At 37.8% G+C, this 12,510-nt stretch overlaps 2 protein-coding genes across 8 annotated transcripts in view; one reads left to right on the top strand and one right to left on the bottom strand.

Annotated features, from left to right (window-relative positions):
* The window catches only part of col11a2 (collagen, type XI, alpha 2), a 35,705-nt gene extending 29,094 nt beyond the window's left edge, over positions 1-6,611 (top strand). For 6 of the 7 annotated variants that reach the window (XM_026232565.1, XM_026232569.1, XM_026232568.1 and 3 more), the window contains 12 exons: positions 244-297; positions 384-491; positions 566-619; positions 1,160-1,321; positions 2,157-2,210; positions 2,433-2,468; positions 2,624-2,677; positions 2,807-3,080; positions 3,153-3,265; positions 3,368-3,436; positions 3,825-4,061; positions 4,814-4,960. In XM_026232565.1, the coding sequence (XP_026088350.1) occupies positions 244-297; positions 384-491; positions 566-619; positions 1,160-1,321; positions 2,157-2,210; positions 2,433-2,468; positions 2,624-2,677; positions 2,807-3,080; positions 3,153-3,265; positions 3,368-3,436; positions 3,825-4,061; positions 4,814-4,960 (1,362 nt within the window). Of the gene's footprint in view, positions 1-243; positions 298-383; positions 492-565; positions 620-1,159; positions 1,322-2,156; positions 2,211-2,432; positions 2,469-2,623; positions 2,678-2,806; positions 3,081-3,152; positions 3,266-3,367; positions 3,437-3,824; positions 4,062-4,813 lie in introns of all 7 variants that reach the window. The other variant, XM_026232567.1, reaches the window with a different exon arrangement.
* A 103-nt stretch (positions 6,612-6,714) lies between these two features.
* Positions 6,715-10,004, bottom strand: hsd17b8 (hydroxysteroid (17-beta) dehydrogenase 8). Its single transcript, XM_026232573.1, has 9 exons — positions 9,919-10,004; positions 9,330-9,532; positions 9,110-9,226; positions 7,789-7,884; positions 7,585-7,670; positions 7,346-7,430; positions 7,105-7,147; positions 6,932-7,006; positions 6,715-6,840 (listed from the first exon to the last, which is right to left on the bottom strand). The coding sequence occupies exons 1-9, from the start codon at positions 9,962-9,964 to the stop codon at positions 6,821-6,823; spliced, it is 771 nt and encodes a 256-aa protein (XP_026088358.1). The 5' UTR covers positions 9,965-10,004; the 3' UTR covers positions 6,715-6,820.
* Between the last annotated feature and the right edge of the window lie 2,506 nt (positions 10,005-12,510).

Raw genomic sequence — 12,510 nt, 5'->3', positions numbered from 1 at the left:
ACACCTCTTTTTAGACCAGCACGCCCATGGGCACAAAAATGAGCACAAATGCATTTGTTAATTAACCAACGTGGCGCTGAATGGGAAAATGCGTAAGGCGCCGGACTGAAACTAGCAAACACCTGCGCTGCGCCTTTCGTTGCATTGCGCCGGGTGTATGATAGGGCCCATTGTGTTCAGGATGGATCCCATAGAAAAATACATATTTTTGGAGTTTAAATTGTGTTAATGTTCATTTTTTAGGGTCCTCCAGGCACAAGGGGACCAGAGGGTCGTCAGGGAGAGAAAGGGAGCAAGGTAAGACTGAGAGAGAATATAATTACAACAAATAAACATGCTTTTTGTAGGTTTTTTCCTCCTGTAATCTGTTTTATTTTTTCTAGGGAGATTCAGGTGCCCTTGGCCCTCCAGGAAAGACTGGCCCTGTGGGGGCAGAGGGTCCACCAGGAAAACCAGGAACTGAGGGTCTAAGAGGGTTGCCTGGAACAGTGGTATGATATTGGAATTGTGGAATTTTTGTAGGATTTTTTCAGATGATATTCTGACAAATGATAACTTTATTTAGGGTGAGCAAGGTGCTCCAGGTGCTGCTGGCCAGACGGGACCCCCTGGACCAATGGTAAGACCATCTCATCTGTATTAGAGCATTACAGCAAACACACACCTTATGGAGGCGCAAGTTAGGGAAAAACTGAAGAGTATAACTACACACTCGCTTAAAAGATCATTATAACCAGCATTTCAGGAACAAGCCTCTGTCAAGTTACAGTTTCTTCAAAACTGAGAACATCATAAATCCAGTAACTCACAGGTGAAACATAGTTACATCACAATCAGTATTCAGTAATTATTGAACAACCTTGAGAAATTACAATAACACAGAGTGATCCGTGTATCACATGACATCAGAGAGATCTCTGGTTATGTGCATTGGTCTTTTGAGAATTTTTATGTCTCATTGTTTGTTGGTAACAATAAACTCGTGAGTGAGTGTGCAGTTATACTCTTCTTTACAATGACCTGCTGTATCATCAAATATACAAGTATTAATACCTGAAACACACTAAGAAGTGAGCTATTATTAGAACTATTACTGTAGTATAGTTGCATGAAATACATGTATGAATATTGAATGCCAAATATCCCGCTCTTCTCTCAGGGTCCTCCAGGTTTGGCAGGTCTCCGAGGTGACCCCGGTGCTAAGGGTGAGAAGGGACATCCAGGCATGCTTGGTCTGATCGGGCCTCCTGGAGAACAAGGAGAGAAGGGAGACCGAGGCATGCCGGGACCTCAGGGATCATCAGGACCCAAGGGAGAAACGGTTTGTGAAGTCCTCCACACATCCAAAGCACACAGGCAATTATACACTACTGCTCAAAAGTGGAGTCTGTACGATTTATTTTTAAAGAAATCAATATCAAAATATTATTCAGCAGGGATGCAATAAGTTGCTCATGAGTGACAGTAAAGACATCTAAAATGATGCAAAGGATTCTATTTTAAATAAATGCTGTTCTTTTGAACTTTGTGTTCATCAAAGAATCCTGAGAAATAAAATTTATCAGTTTCCACAAACATATGAAGCAGCTCGACTCTTTTCAATAATCAGAAATATCTCTTGAGCAGCAAATCATCGTATTAGAATGATTTCTGAAGATCATGTGACACTGAAGACTGGAGGAATGATGCTGAAAATACAGCTTTGATCAGAGGAATAAAATACCAATTGTTCTAAATTAAAAATTAAATTTAAATTTATGTATTTAGCAGACGCTTTTATCCAAAGCGACTTACAGTGCATTCAGCACTTTTTCACTCATCAATTTTTACATATCATGTGTTCCCGGGGAATCGAACCCCAACCTTGGGCGCTTCATAGTGCAGTGCTCTACCAATTGAGCTACAGGAAATTTTTTATTAAAATAGAAAACAGTTATATTAAATTATAGTAATATTTATAATTTTTTATTTTTAAATAAATGCAGCCTTGATGAACAGAAGAGACTTCTTTCTGAACATAAAAAAGAAATCTGTCCAACTCCAAACTTTTGAAGGGTAGTGTACATGTAAAAGTTTCACAGTTCATGTCACTTTTGATATCAATAAATACCATGTCATTTTTTTTCTTTCTTTAATTTCTTGATGTGTTTTGTTAGGGTATGCCTGGAGGAACGGGTCCTCTTGGTCCTGCGGGTCCTGCTGGGATGCCTGTGAGTAAACCTTCACTACCATTTCTCAGTTGTGTAGAGCTGTTTATCATACCAAACTCTGAATCTGGTGGAGAAATGTGTCTTTGGCTGCACTGATTCTTCATGGTTAATGCTTTGTTAAACCTTAAAAAAATCTTGAAACTATGACTACTAAACTTGAGCTCTGCAGCAACAAAATAAATCACCTCGATCAAAGCTGAATGGATGTGATGTTCCTCACAGGGTCCGAGGGGTTTCAAAGGAGCTAAAGGTGCCACTGTGAGTAACCCTTCCTTAAATATTCTACTTCAAGATCAAATGTATTATGAGAAGTAAATTATGAGCCATATCTTGTGAGGTAAAGCATTATGTCACATTTCTTATACTTTACACTAAAATGCCACTAATTTTGTATGTCTTTCTCTTTTGTGCAGGGTGGATCTGGTCCTAAAGGAGAAAAGGGTGTACAAGGACCACCAGGACCACCTGTGAGTCATATCTGTTATCTGCAATACAGAACACAAGATGTTGTGCAATCATCATTGAACCTTATTCAAGACATGTTAAAGGAGACCAGCACATCTTGAGAGTGCAGCTAAATTTGGTTTTCTCTTTAGGGACCAGCTGGTGAAGTCATCCAGCCGCTGCCTATTCAGTTCCCGAAGAAGTCCAAGCGCTCCATCGATGCCAGTCAGATGCTCTCTGAGACTGAGGCTGCCGATGGCACGGGCGCAGAGTTCCTGAGCGCCCATGAAGGTATGGAGGAGATCTTCGGCACGCTCAATACACTGCGCCAGGAGATCGAGAGCATGCGCTTCCCGCTGGGGACACAGGAGAGCCCTGCCCGCACCTGCCAGGACCTCCACCTCAGCCAGCCAGATCTGAGAGACGGTACGATCCTCATGATTCTGGAACCAGCGGTGAGCCATGTCACATTCGAATCATTCTTCTTCTTTTCTTCAGGCGAGTACTGGATTGATCCGAATCAAGGCTGCGCCCGGGACTCATTCAAGGTTTACTGTAACTTCACTGCTGGTGGAGAGACGTGCTTGTATCCCAGCAAAGCAGTAGAGAATGTAAGCGGTCATTCATTTTTATATGTTTCTATTTTTACTGTGACATCATCCTTAGACTTCTGAAGACTCGTCTGAATTTACCAATCCTAAATTCTGCCATAGGTGAAGATGAATACTTGGCCGAAGGAGAAGCCTGGGTCCTGGTTTAGTCAGTTTGCAAAGGGAAGCAAGGTGAGTTTATCACTTCAGGATCATTTAACAGAGTAAAATGCATAAATGAACCAAAAGCTTATTATTAAAGGGATAGTTCACCCAAAAATGCAAATTCTGTCATCATTTACATAAAAGAAGATACTTTGAAGAATGTGTGTATCCAAAGAGTTTCTGGACCCCTTTGACCTCCATTGTATTCTTTTTTTATTAAATGGAAGTCTGGGAATGGTTTCCCAAATTCTTCAAAAAATCTTCTTTAGTGTTCTGTAGAAGAAAGAACAGCTTGAGGGTTTTAATTTTTGAGTGAACTATCCCTTTCAAGAGTGTTTAAACTGCAATGACTTCTGCTTGTGTTCTCACTCTCACTGTCGAGTTCATTATTTTACTGTTTTCTGTTGTGTTGTAGTTGTCATATGTTGACTTGAGTGGAGAGCCCGTGGGTGTTGTCCAGCTGGGCTTCTTGCGCTTGCTCAGCGTTCAGGCCCATCAAAACCTGACCTACCACTGCCAGCGATCGGTGGCCTGGACGGACCTGACGAGCGGCAGCGGGTACCAGAGGGCACTACACTTCCAGGGGGCCAACGATGAAGAGCTCAGCTACGAGACCACCCCTTACATCAAAGCCCTCACCGACGGCTGCTCTGTAAGTGAACAGAAACGAAGAAATAGATCACAGATGGAAGTATGTTTAAAAGTTAGCGATTGCACTATATAAGCATTTAAAGTAATGAAAAGATTTTGAGACGTTTTTTGTTCAATTAATATTAAATGTCCTTTTTTTGTGCGGTAGGTTTTTTTTTTAGAACATTTTAACCCAAAATGCAATATTATTACAAATGTTTGAGCTTGATGGGTAGTTGGTCTGGTGTGTGTACATATATGTTTTGTTTCTTTTTGATTATTTTAACCCTTAAATCAGTTTAATCCAAACACATTTATGAGTTGTCAGAAATACTTAAAATGTTTTAGGGTCATTGACATGCCTGCAATCTTGTGGAATCTGCATATTTCATTAATTATTACGATGCATTGTAAAATGTAAAACATTAATTTTGTTATGGATGAAGAATTTTAGTATAGTTGAAGGCATATATTTTCATATGTGTGAATTCACGAACAGTTCCACGAAAACAAACACACATACAGAAACAAAAAATAAATAATATATATATATATTTTGGTTTTAAAAAAATCTAAATTGGATATTTAATAATATTATTATTATTATTTTTTTTTTCTTAAATAGTTGTTGTTGTTTTATTAAATAGTGTGATTTTTTTTTTTTGGTGTGAATTTTATGCATACAATAAACAATCATACCCACACTTTTAGCATTGTACAATGGTTAAGGTATTCTTTTGCTAAATATTGTTTTTCCCCTTTCCCCCTGTGTAGTATCGTAAAGGCTTGGACAGGACAGTGCTGGAGGTGAACACACCTCAGGTGGAACAGCTCCCTCTGCTGGACATCAGGATCTCAGACTTTGGGGAGGACAATCAGAAATTTGGTTTTGAAGTGGGACCTGTCTGTTTCCTGGGATAAACACACACATGCTGAGGTCAAGGAGAATACAATCACCAATACAAACACTCACACACACACAAACACACTCATTAATCATGCACTTAAAATCTAGACATAAATACCACCACATAGAGATGTGCCAACACTAAAAAAGACATTTGAAATTACGTGTAAACAGTGGGACACACACACACACACAAACAAACACATTTTTGTGAATCAAAGTTGCACACAAAGTACACACCCAGGGAAAAACACTCCCAGCAATGGAGGAGGAGAGCGGTTCTCGCAGGAGAGAAGCGAAGAGAAGATATTCTGTGTTGGAGCAGATACTGCTGGCCTGAAGCGGAAGACCCTCCCGTCTGGGTCCCCCTCTCTCTCCTTCAGCTCCCCTCCCCACTGTTCCTCTTCTGAGACGCTCCACTCTTCCTACCTCCATCCCTCCTCACTTGATAGAATAGAATAATCTGCAGGTGCAACATTTAAACTGAGGAACAGAAGCGGAGCACCAAGATTCCATCAGAATGATTTCAAATCACACCAACAACTGTCAACTTATCAAGCATCGACACATGCAATCAAAAGCCATTTACAGTGCAAACGTGTGTTGAATTTGATAATGTTGTGGATTTATTATAGAATGACAACATACCCTTTTTCTTTTAGACATGGCATGAACATGCTTTACCAGTTCAGTATTTTTAGTGCAAGTATATAAGCTGGTTATTGATTCATTACAGAGGTCCTAAAAAAAACATTTCTGATAATATGCACACTTTCAACACTTTTGCTATTTTGAGACTATTGACAAACCTTGTGACCTTTGACCTTTCATGCGGACAGCTATCAGGCTGGAATTGTGCATAAGACCCATTTGTACAGAAATATTTTATTGTATTTATTTTGTGAAACAGGTGCTCACAAGAAAATGACCAACACTTGCAGTACAAATAATGTGGAATCCATCTGTAGTTTTTCATCAATCTATTAAATATGTAAATGAAACCCCAGAAAGCAAATCTGCCTTCTCTGTATGATAGATATATACACTTACTGGTGATATTAGATCATGTTGCATTGTTTGAGTGCACTTCCATTGCAGCTGGAGGTTTAGAAGGGTCTCACAAACAGCAGTGGAGAAGGGACCAGAAGAGGAAGGAGAGGGAAGAAAAATGATGGTGGTTTGTTTTTTTATGTATATTTTTTGTTTTTTTATGGCGAAGGGAATGAAAACCTATAAAAACGTATTTGTGAATTAAAAGTTGTTTGTGTGGTTTTCTCACAAGGACAATACTGCTCAGACTGTTTCTGTCAAAGACAAACATCTGTCTTTATAAAACTTGGTGCTAAAACTTGTTTTATGTAAGTACTTTGAAATCTGTTTGTGTAATATATAATCTATTTAAAGAGCTGTTGGACTCCTTCGTTGTTCTTTTGTTCCCTGTTATCACGGTCACATGCTGCTTTTGCTAATATTTGATCTGCATCTTCACTTTAAACACCTGAACAGCGTGTGTCACGGTGAAACCACGATCTATAACCTGGCCACTTTCCTTCAAACCCTTTATCTAAATAATGAACTTTGTGTCTGGGTTTTGAAACGTCGACTGTTTTAATTCCTTCATGTTGTTTTGGTCCTAAAGTTCCCATTAAACCACACATCAACACATTTCCTCCTGTGTCAACTTAATTGTTTTTTAAAAGTGGGTTCGGTATAAAAAATATTCACACTTTAATTGTATAAATATAGATTTTTCATTTTAATTTTTTACACTGTATACAATAATTTACAACAATTACGTGTAATTTATACAAGGAAAATGTTACAACGATGAAGGCACGGAGCTGGTGATCAAGTTAAGTGTTATTTAACAGTTTTCAGCCGATGAAGAGTCCACCTGTCATGATTGAAGAGAAAAATCCATGTCAGTTTAGAACAAATTGAGAATGAAATCACAGGTTTTCTGCAGTTTTTCTGAAGATTCTTACCAGCTACTTCAATGCTGATTCCAGTAATATATCGACTGTCATCAGAAGCCAGAAAGGCACATGCATCAGCTACTTCTGCACAAAACAATATCACACAAAACAGTGTTTTAATAACTGGTTTGGATGGTTACAATATTTAAGAAAATGTCTTTGTACAATGACAAATGATGTACCAGCAGGTTCTCCCATCCTTCCCATAGGAATAATGGATGTGAGCTGCACAAAATACCAAAAATACTGCTCAGGTACAGAAGGTAAGCTGTCTGACAATGTAAGTTTAACTAATCAAGTTATCAAATATTAAGATCCTTTTGCACCTAAGAAAACTTTCTAAGAACTTACTGAGACGAAATGACTTGTGCACAAATAATCAGCTCTTTTTATTCATCTGAAGCCAGAAACATTCATCCTTACTTTATCGATGACTTTCTCTGGTACTTTATCTGTCATGGGTGTAGTGATGAACCCTGGCAGGACACAGTTGCAGCGAATACCAAACCTAAAAGCAACAAAAGGACATTTTTAAATGTAATTTTTAAAATATAGAACATAAAGAGACAGGCTCCATAACTAAGACATAAGCAGCACCACAAACCCTAAAATGGGAAAAATATCTGCCGGTCTGTCTATATATATGTAAAATGCACACACACTTGCTCAGCTCTTTGGCAGCGGTTCGAGTCAGGCCCTCCACTCCTGCTTTAGAAGCCGAGTAATTCACCTGCCCCATGTTCCCAACCTACAGCCAGAGAAACAGAAACCATATGGAAGCACAGGTCCGAGAATGTTAATGGCTTTGTTAAATATCCACTATATTATCTGTGTAGTACTAATTGAGATTGCTGTAAACGTGTGACCTTGCCCACTATGCTGCCCACAGTGATGATGGAGCCCTTCACAGCGCCTGCAGAGACTAAAGCCTTCGAGACGGCCTGAGTCACCAGAAACGTACCCTGAAAACATCAGCAGTACAGAAGATCAGACACAGACCTGCACAATGTCCAGAATACATACACACATTTCCTTAACACTAAGGAAAATAGAACAACTTATATATACACAACACACCACCGCTCAAAAGTTTGTGGTGTTTTTTTTTTTTTTAAAGAATTGAATACTTTTATTCAGCAAGGATGCATTAAATTGATTGAAAATGACAGCAAGACATTTATGTTACAAAAAGATTTCTGTTTTCACCAAATGCTGTTATTTTGAACTTTCTATACTTTAAATAATCATAAAAAGGATTTATCTCAGATTCCACAAAAAATTTGAATCAGCACAGCCGTTTACAACACTTATAATAATCAGAAATCAGCACTTTAGAATGATTTGGGAAGGATCGTGTAGCACTGAAGACTGTGGTTATGGTGCTGAAAATTCAGCTGCGCATCACAGAAATAAAATACATTTTAAAATTCAAATAGAAAACTATTATTTTAAATTCTAATAATATTTCACTATATTAACGTTTTTTTTTTTGTTTTTTGTTTTTGCAGTTATGCAGCATTTGTGAGAAGAAGAGACTTCTTTAAAAAAAAAATAATAATAATAATTTACAAACTATTTGAACAATATTGTATTTTAATACCGTATTTCTCTGACTATAAGTCGCACCTGAGTATAAGTCGCATCAGTCCAAAAATACGTCATGACGAGAAAAAAAAACACATATAAGTCGCACTGGACTATGAGTCGCATTCATTTAGAACCAAGAGAAAAGATTACCGTCTCCAGCCATGAGAGGGCGCTCTGTGTCTTCAGTGTAGACTACAGGAGAACTGAGCAGCATAGAGCGCCATCCCGCGGCTGGAGACGGTAATGTTTTCTCTTGGTTAATTTCTCTTGGTTCATGTCAAATTAATTTTGATAAATAAGTCACACCTGACTATAAGTGGCAGGACCAGCTAAACTATGAAAAAAAGTCAGACTTATAGTCCGGAAAATACAGTACAATATATACAAACGTGCACTGACAAAATGAGTGACTTTTGAACTGATTCACTGATTATTTTCTGCAGGTCAAGACAAGATTTGATTACTTTTGGCAAAGGACTGTAAAAGTGTTTTCCCTCATGACCTTCTGCTCTCAGACATGATATAATAGTACAAAGTACTACACACTGATCAGACGACGAGTCTGTATGTGATGACATGTTCAGAACCAAACCCTCGTACCTTCAGATTGACTCCAATGACTTTGTCAAAGTCATCTTCTTCCATCTTGAGCAGGAATTCATCTTGAGTGATCCCGGCTGCATTCACACACACAGACGGCGGCTGGAAGAAGCGGCGCTGCAAGACAACAGGATATGAACACATGAACTTCCTGTTTAATCATTGACCCCTCAGAGCTCCAGAAGAGCCCAGGAACGGCACAGACACACGTCTGTCACACCTGTATACTTGTCACTAGTGTCTCCACACTGTCCTTTGATGACACGTCCACCCCCAGAGCCATGTGCCCCTGACCTCTGTGGTCACGTGACAGCAGCTCCAGTGTCTGATTGGCTGATTCTTCATTGCGGTCAGCCACTATTACAGAAGCTCCTTCAGAGGCGAATCTCTGACACACAGCCCTGCCGATGCCACTGCCGCCTCCTGAAACACAGGAAAATAGTGTTATCTGACCATCTGATCAGTGATCATTCATCTCTGACATTCACAAAAATGTCTGCACCTTAAAAATAAATAAATAAATAAATAAAATAACACATGCTCCAAATATGTTGCAATGCAACATTTCATCTAATTCCTTAAACAAGCGTAAAACATTCTATGCATGCTGTTTGATATACAGTATTAACTTTGAAAACAATAAGAGTGTTTAGCTTGCGTTCACTCCACATGATGACTAAGCACTGAACGTGAACTGTAGTTTTTAGACTTGCCTCAAAAAAGTTTCCTTCTATAAAATATTATAATTACTTCAAATTCATTAAAACATGAATGGCCATTAACACAAACGAAACGTTTTTGAATCTCACCCGTGACTAAAGTCAGTCTGGATATGAGTCGAGAGGACGCCGCCATGATGGGTCAAGGTGTGTTGTAGTAACTAGTGATGTCCGCTGGAGGGCGCTGAAAGACCATTCATATTACTCCCATAGTGAAGTACGGTCACAACCTTCTGACCTTCACAGTCATGAATGGGATAAAGCACGGTTAGTGTTTTTTTAAAGGAAAATTTATGAAAATTTATTATTTTATGAAAAATAAAATTAATATGCGAAAATGTATGTAAACTTTATAACCTTCTTTAAGTTAAACTGAATGTTGACGCAGCTGCTGTTGGAAAACATGCCCATCTGGACGCCCGAGTATAAAAGACCTGGAAGCTAATATACATGGTTTAAAAGTCATTTTAAGACTTAAATAATTTAATTCTGTCGTCTCGACCCTGAGTGAGTTGAATCAGGGAAACTGAATTAAAAATGGAAATACACTGTCTTGCACATAATACACAAGCATTCGAAATGTTTTTTTGCGCTATAATACCAAAATAAATGTGAAAAATTTATAAAATTGACCAGTTTAGGATTATTGAATGCAATGAACAAAAATTAGTTTGTTAAAATGACAGAATTGACTCGTTTTACTTCAACTGAACAAGCTGCAGTATAAAGCCTGCGATCATTGCCAACTCCAAAAACAAGCGCAATATAATTATTATATATATATTATATTATATTATTTATTATCGACAATATTATTAATTATCAGTAAATTAGCTGCCGATGACGAATTATGCTACAGCACTTCTATTATTGGAACGTTTGACAAAAATGTAAATAATATATTAAAAAAACTTGTGTATATCTTGTGTATATATATATATATATACACACACACACACACACACACACACACACACACACACACACACACAAAAACATGACATTACTCCGAGAAGCTAAAACAGCACTGGAGTAATTTACAACTGATCGGCAATACCATAACTGAACACAAGGGAGCAGAAGTGAACAAAAAAGCGCTAATGTACAAAATACAAGCCGCATTTGTGAAAAGAATACAACAGAATTTGTATTTTTTCAATAATTTTTTTATGTAGAACAATGATCATCAACTGCCTACTTATTGACTTAAGTAAACTTTTAAGGGACCTTCAATGTCTCTTAAATTTATTTGAAATAAAGTTAGATATTAAAATTTTTATATACGCTTTTAATAACAAATGATAACAATTACACACACACACACACACACACACACACACACACACACAGATACACACACATATAAACACACATACATACTATGATGTAAAAAATTAACTAATAAATGAATGAATATTTAATTTGTTAAATAATTTCTATGCAATCTTTTCTACATAATTTGCTTCCTTTCTTTATAAAACTCTTTATAAAAAAAAAACATACATCAGATATAGTTCTAATGAAGTTCTTGAAGGAACAGTGAAGAGCTTTAACACAACGAGCTCTTGAAGTGAGGAGTGATGGATAATGCACGTAATGTCTTATCTCCGACTGTGAATGAGCTCTGCACTGCACCTGTGCTCTGAAACCCAAACCAGCGCTGGGGCATCTGGGAAATAAAGAGAAGAATTAACCACGGTCCCGCAGGGCTCTTAGAGTAAACACAGGCCGAGGCTTTTTACTGCAGCTTTCCATCTCTACTGACATCATTTAACACAAGTAGAATTAAAATAAAACATCAGTGAATCTGTAAACACATGCACGCTCCCCACAGACAGCATTTCATAAACCTCTGATTTTTTTTTTTTTTTTTTTTTTTTTGCAATTTTGAGGCATGCATTTTGCATATTTTTTTCTGTCTTTCCCAATGTTTGGTTTTAAGCATGATATATGATATGTAAATGAGCCCGAGACATGCATGCATAGGTAAGTTAAGGCTTTAAATCTTTATTCAAATGTGCAATAATATACAACAACTGAAAAAAAAAAAAGATTTACATAGACACACATGCAAAAAAAACTTGAAATTCAATGATTCAACCCTTATCATCATAAAATCAATTCAGCTTTCAATGGAGGGGAAGAGATGTAAAACCTGGGGAAGGACAAGAAAGCATTTACATATTTTCTTTAGAGCTATCCTGCATTATCATAGTTGTTTAATTATTTTAGGATCAGTTTGTGGTGGAGGTTTACCTCTGTGATGTTTTCTTGTACCACAATGCAGCCACAATGAAGGCCGATAGGGGAAAAAAGAGCAGCCCACAGCTAATTTTGTGATTGTGGTATCGAGAGAGAAGAAAGTGACAGAACAGTGAACCAGTGACAGACATAAATACCTGTTTCAACAGTGCATGCAAATCACTAAACCAACAATGCAAGAAAACCACCTGGACATCATGACTCAAAGTGCATGTGTGTGGATTCTACCAGCTGGAAACTTCTAGGAAATCCAACACGATGCACTTCATGAACTCAATCCTGCAGTACAGCATTTAAAAGACGTGACTGTATTTGCAGAGGAAAACATGGGACCAGACCACATTTGTTGGGTCTTCAAAATGCCTTCTCAGTTTGTGCTATTTTGAATTTATTTATATACCATTTTATTTGTATTAATAC

This window comes from Carassius auratus, chromosome 44 (genome assembly GCF_003368295.1).
Source record: "Carassius auratus strain Wakin chromosome 44, ASM336829v1, whole genome shotgun sequence".
In the NCBI taxonomy this organism is placed as follows: Eukaryota; Metazoa; Chordata; class Actinopteri; order Cypriniformes; family Cyprinidae; genus Carassius; species Carassius auratus.
Note: the sequence above shows the minus strand (reverse complement) of the source record. Positions and strands in the feature narration are given on the sequence as shown.